General features: G+C 49.1%; 1 protein-coding gene across 4 annotated transcripts in view; it reads left to right on the top strand.

Moving 5' to 3' along the window:
* Nucleotides 1-626: 626 nt before the first annotated feature.
* The window catches only part of MAX (MYC associated factor X), a 54,895-nt gene continuing 48,791 nt past the window's right edge, over nt 627-6,730 (top strand). For all 4 annotated transcript variants that reach the window (XM_082275918.1, XM_082275916.1, XM_082275917.1 and 1 more), the window contains exon 1: nt 627-707. In XM_082275918.1, the coding sequence (XP_082132044.1) occupies nt 672-707 (36 nt within the window). In that variant the 5' untranslated portion in view covers nt 627-671. The remainder of the gene's footprint in view (nt 708-6,730) is intronic.

The raw sequence follows: 6,730 nt of genomic DNA, 5'->3' as shown, positions 1-6,730 counted from the left end.
TCGGCTTTTGCTGCGGCCCACTAATAGTGCGAAATTCTAATGAAAATTCTTAGATAAGATTTTCGAAAAAGAAAATGATATCTAAATTCGACCAGCAAAGATAAAGAGGCTGCATACTCAGTGATTATCTGCTGCTGGTGATCTCCAGCCACTGCCTGGGAGACACAGGAAGACAGCTGGAGTCTCCTCAGAACGGACGCCATAATAGCTGGAGTCAGTCACAGTAAACATGAGCTCCATGCGGTATTTGTATATACATCTGATTCCACCCCGCCTATAACAGGCGGGACAATGAGCCCTCTCCACCTATCAGGAAACACCTCTTAGGAAACCCCTCCTCTCACCTCACCACCGCCTCGTTCTACGACTTGCTGTAGTTCTCTTCTGCAGCGCTGCATACCCTAGGACTACATTACCCGTCAGCCCCTGCGCGCCGAGAACAGGAAGCGGAGACTCTGGTTGTGAATAGTCACGTGTGGCTTCCGGTAATCTGTTTTCCTGGGCGCAGAGAGGCTCTCCTCCTTCCTGCCTCTCCGGGGTGATCTCTTCCCCGGGTCTGGATGTTGTGTGTATTCTTCCTGGTTATTGTTCAGTGACGAGTCACCCTGATTTCCCCGTACGGCACCCTGATTTCCCCGTACGGCACCCTGTCTGCTCCAGTGGATGAAAGCATGAGCGATAACGATGACATCGAGGTGGAGAGCGACGTAAGTGTCTGCTGACATCTCCGCCTGTGCTGTGTTTACATGGGGGGGTTCCTCTGCCCTCCATTGTCTGCTCCCTCACCTCACAGGATGGGGTTCTTGGCCTGACCCAGAAATGACCAATCAGCAGTCAGGAAGGTGGAGGACCTCTTTATTATATTGAATCCTATGTATAGACATAGAGGACTGTGCTGGGCTTGTAGAGGGGCCTCAGGGACTTCACATCAAAGCCAATACAATTCTATTTTATCAATGTTTCAATGATCTCTCCAGTGTAAGCCCACACATAGACAAATATATCCCAGTGTATCAGGGGCTCACCATGGAAACCTGATGTGATTGATTGATGTGATTGGCTGTTCACACTGGCCTGTCCAGTAAGCCCGGGTTACACATGTGCGCTGTGTTTGCCCACACATCACCAATCCAGCAGCATGATAGTTAGAGAAATGCAGAGAAAATGAGGCCCTGCTTTTTTTTTTTTTGGTTTAAAAAATAAATAAAAATGGCGCTGTAGCACTTGCTGTGCATTATGCGATTTGGCTTGCGTAAAAACGCACTGCATTTTCCAGTACATCAGCGTAAGAATTAATTGCAGCCCTGCATGTTTTCTAAAGAGCAGCGCGTTTCGCCTGTTGGCCGGGGATAAGTACGATATTGTAAGCGTTCCCTACCTCTACAAATGGAGGGAGGAGCCTAGCCATGTGTCATCTATCGGCCCGCCCTACTGAACCCAGCACTGGTGCTCCTCTCGATGACGTCACAAACATGGCGGCACGGGATCGAGCATTGGCAGAAGATGAGATACCTGCACAATTGGGAGGGATGGGCCTAGCCATGTGTCATTGAGCGACCCGCACACTGAACCCAGCGCTGGTGGTCCTCTAGATCAGTGTTTCTCAACTCCGGTCCTCAGGGCACACTAACATGCCAGGTTTTCAAGAAAACTGAAATACATCACAGGTGATATCATTTGCTGCTCAGTTATTGAGAAACACTGCTCTAGATGACTTCAAACAACATGGCGGCACGGGATCGAGCATTGGCAGATGAGATACCTGCATAATTGGGAGGGATGGGCCTAGCCATGTGTCATTGAGCGGCCCGCCCACTGAACCCAGCGCTGGTGGTCCTCTTGATGATGTCACAAACATGGCAGAAGATGAGATATCTGCACAATTGGGAGGGATGGGTCTAGCCATGGAGCAGCCCACACACTGAACCCAGCGCTGGTGGTCCTCCCGATGTCACAAACATGGCAGCACGAGATTGAGCATTGGCAGAAGATGAGATACCTGCACAATTGGGAGGGATGGGCCTAGCTTTGTGTCATTGAGCAGCCCACACTCTGAACCCAGCGCTGGTGCTCCTCTCGATGACGTCACAAACATGGCAGCACGGGATCGAGCATTGGCAGAAGATGAGATACCTGCACAAATGGAGGGATGGGCCTAGCCATGTGTCATCGAACGGCCCGCCTACTGTACTCAGCACTGGTGGTCCTCTCGATGAGGTCACAAACAACATGGCAGCAAGGGATCGAGCATTGGTAGAAGATGAGATACCTGCACAATTGGGAGGGATGGGCCTAGCTTTGTGTCATTGAGCGGCCTGCACACTGAACCCAGCGTTGGTGGTCCTCTCGATGATGTCAGCCTAGCCATGTGTCATCGAGCGACCCGCCCACTGAACCCAGCGCTGGTGGTCCTCTCGATGATGTCAGCCTAGCCATGTGTCATCGAGCGACCCGCCCACTGAACCCAGCGCTGGTGGTCCTCTTGATGACGTCACAAACATGGCAGTACGGGATCAAGCATTGGCAGAAGATGAGATACCTGCACAATTGGGAGGGATGGGCCTAGCCATGTGTCATCTAGCGGCCTGCACACTGTACCCAGGGCTGGTGGTCCTCTCAATGATGTCATAAACATGACAGCGCGGGATCAAGCATTGGCAGAAGATGAGATACCTGCACAAATGGAGGGATGGGCCTAGCCATGTGTCATTGAGCGGCCCGCCCACTGAACCCAGTTGTTGGTGGTCCTCTCGATGATGTCACAAACATGGCGGCACGGGGGATCGAGCATTGGCAGAAGATGAGATACCTGCACAATTGGGAGGGATGGGCCTAGCCATGTGTCATTGAGCGACCCGCACACTGAACCCAGCACTGATGGTCTTCTAGATCAATGTTTCTCAACTCTGGTCCTCAGGGCACACTAACAGGCCAGGTTTTCAAGAAAACTGAAATACATCACAGGTGATAGCATTTGCTGCTCAGTGATTGCAGTACTCTAGTCTGCATCTCCCCAAGGTAATACTTAAAATCTGGCCTGTTAGTGGGCCCTGAGGACCGGAGTTGAGAACACTGCTCTAGATGACTTCAAACAACATGGCCGCATGGGATCGAGCATTGGCAGAAGATGAGATACCTGCACAAATGGAGGGATGAGCCTAGCCATGTGTCATTGAGCGGCCCACCTACTGAACCCAGTGCTGGTGGTCCTCTCGATGATGTCACAAACATGGCAGCACAGGATCGAGCATTGGCAGAAGATGAGATACCTGCACAAATGGGAGGGATGGGCCTAGCCATGTGTCATCGAGCGGCCTGCCTACTGAACCCAGCGCTGGTGGTCCTTTTGATGACGTCACAAACATGGCAGCACGGGATTGAGCATTGGCAGAAGATAAGGTCTCAGTGGGACAACCCTTGATCCTCTGGTTTGTCTAAAATGTGCACAGCCCACCTCCCCAAAAAAATTGTGGGGGGGGGGGGGGGTGTTGGGGAGTGAAGATCCGCTGAAGTCTAAGTTCACACATATGTAGGTTGGGCACTGGTTCCTGACCCACAGACAAAACGCGTTGCTCTGTGCAGGTTTTTTTTTTCAGCGGGAACGTGGGGGAACGCAGTTCCGGCACCTCCAGCACTGAATGTATGTAATAGCAGGTGCTGGGGTGTGCTACAGGATCTACTGGGGATCTATCTTTGCCTGAGGGGGAGGTCTGTTGTTGCTGTGGGGGAATCTATTGTTGCTGGCTCTTTTTTTGCTGGGGGTCAGCTGTTGCTGGGAGGGATCTGGAGAGTCTATTGATGCTGGCTGCCGGGGGTCTATTGTTGCTGGGGGGATATTTTATTGCACGTGGTCCATTGTTCCTGGCTGCAGTGGATCTATTTTACTGCTTTTCTTGTTATTAAATTCCATACAAATTACTTTATACCACAAATGTTACTTAGTTCTATATTCTCTGAAAGGGGCAGTACTGGGAGGTGGGTGAGGGTTGGAACCAAGGAACGATGCTCAAAGGTTGGTAGGGGACAAGGGGATACTCAGAAAGGAGAAGTTCCTGCACCTATTCTCTGAGAAAAAAGTCCTGGCTCTGTGGTGACGTTCCTGACCCTTTTTCCAAAACAAACCTGCAGGGCAGCACCGTGCGGTTTCCGGCATCAGAAATCGCGAAGCATTTTCTAATTTCAATAAGGAATTGTTGGCAATTGGAAAATGCGGCAAAGCGCATGGTGCTGCCCTGCAGGTGTGTTCTGGAAAAAGGGTCTGGAACTTTTTCTGTTTCTTGCAGGTACAGCAGCTCATTAAAAATGAATAGGTTGCTGTGCCCGTGCAAATGCACCCACACAAAACGCAGAGATGTGAACCTAGTCTAAAGGGCCGTACACACTTGACGAAAATCGGACAAAATATCCTCCGATTTTTCTCTGTCTGCTCAGCATTCATAACCGTTTTTAGTTGACAGTGCATAAATGTTCACAAAATTTTTTTGGCACATTTGTTCCTAGACTTCCGGGTTGTCAGCAACTTCAGATCATTCGCGGTCTTTCGTATCCGATTTTTCACGGACGTACTGCATACACATTAAACGAAAATCGATCGTCTGGGGACGGACTAAAGAAATTTTGGTGTTTGTCCCTACGTTTTTTTTCCTTGAAAATGTCGGCATCGGCTGCTGAAAGTTGTGTACACACTAGGCGAAAATCGGACGATTTTACCTTGGACGGGAATTTTCGGCAGATTTTCTACTAGTGTGTACCCCACTTAAGGGCCAATTCACACGGCAACACACCTAAAAATGCACCTGCAGTCAATTGCGCTTGTGCATATTGCCATACAGTTTTTTGCACCCCCCCCTCAAATGCCTCTTTTCTCTGACCTATCTGTTAGGGGTGGGGGGTGCGTTGTGGTGCATTTATGTGTTTACACACGTTTCTGTGCGTTGCGGTGGGATATTATGCAAACATATTGCATAAAATCTAACAGCAATGCGACGCGTAAGAACACAACATGGACTATGACACATAAAAAACTTGTTTTCTCTGTGTTCCATTGCAGTTAACTGTTTTTCCATGTGGAAAATGCAAGTAAGTTAAGGTGCAGTTACCTGCTTTTTGATTCCACTTGGATAAACACCGATAACTGCAATAAAACACAGAGAAACAAGTTTCAATAGTTTTCTGATGTGGTGCGTGAAACTATTTCCATTAACAATTAAAGCGGAGTTCCACCCTGGTTATACATTTCTTTACAAAAATACCCCCGGGACAGTCAGGGCTAGCACATTCCACAATGGCTAGCCTCTGATCTGTCCCGGGTTGCACTTACCTTTCAGGAGATATACTTACCTTGAAATTGTCTTCTCCAGCGCTGCCATCTCAGGTGTGGGCAGCTTGAAGCCAGCACGATCCTCTTCCGCGTCCTCTTCGGTCCTCTTCCTCCTTCTTCGGTCCCACGATGCACTGCACCGGCCCCGACGTCACTTCCGGGTCGCGCGCGTCATCCCTCCACAGCTTCTGGGCATGCCCAGAAGCTGTTTAGAAGGGGATGACGCGCGCGCCCCGGAACTGACGTCGGGGCCGGTGCAGGCGCAATGATTCCTGGGAGCTATGACGTTCAGCTCCCAGGAATCATTGCAAAAGCCAGGAAGTGACGAATCGCCGTGGCCGCCGAGGGGAGGAAGAAGGAAGTAAGGTGAGTATATTTTCTCTAAAAGGTAAGTGAAAAAAAAAAAAAAATTGCGATTATCCATTTGTTTTTCAGGTGACCGGGAGCGAGAAGATGGAGGTAAGTATAAATTTCGGGTGGAACTCCGCTTTAACAGCACTCTCGCTCATCATACAGTTTTATACGCATTTTCAGACCCACAACAGTGAGCCATAACCCTGGTATTTTTTTTTTTTTTTCAGCTAGCGGCTAGCTTTCCCATGAAAGGGGTCTGAGCTGCTCATTAGCCATTAGATCACTTTTAGAAGTGGTGGGGGGGGATGCCCCTCTGGCTGCATGCCGGTTGGGTGGGGGGATGCCCCTCTGGCTGCATGCCGGTGTTTCTGGGGCCTACTGATTTTACCGGCTCGCCCGAGAAGCTATCTGTCAGTGCGGAGGGCTGGTCACAGAGGCAAAAAGACACCATATTGACTCCGATTGCGTCTATGGCCTTGGAGGACCAGAGCGATGTCATGAAGTCGCTTCCGGTCTAGGGTGGAAGTAAACACATTTTTTTTCAAAAGCAAAAGATCAAAAATGTTTTTTTTTTTGATCTTTTGCTTTTAAAGGTAAATGGGAGATTTGGGGTCTTTTTGACCCCCAGATCTCTTCATAAAGCGGACCTGTCATAATTTCTATTACAATGGATGTTTACAATCCTTTGTGTCAGGCTGCATTCACACTTGAGTGTAGCATTTTCCCGCATTTTTCAGGTGTTTTTGGAGGCAGGCATTGACATCTAACAAAAACGCTGGTAATCAGCCCAAAAAGAAGCTCCTGTACTTTTTTCAGCTACAGGCGTTTTGCTTCAGGGGACAAAACGCTCAGATGTGAACAGGGGCCATTGAAATTAATGGGATTTTGATGGTTGGGCGTTTTGGATTTTCACAGATGAGTGTTTTTTGAGCTGAAAAATGCTCGGGTGTGAACAGGGCCTTAGTAATAAAAGCAATTTAAATTTGTAAACAAAAAGTGCCAGAAAAGGCTTGGTTTTCAAGTGGTTAAGGCTCCATGCACACAGACCTATACATT

This window comes from Pelophylax lessonae, assembly GCF_965119305.1.
Source record: "Pelophylax lessonae genome assembly, chromosome: 13".
Taxonomy (NCBI): Eukaryota; Metazoa; Chordata; class Amphibia; order Anura; family Ranidae; genus Pelophylax; species Pelophylax lessonae.
This window is presented reverse-complemented; position numbering and strand designations above follow the sequence as displayed.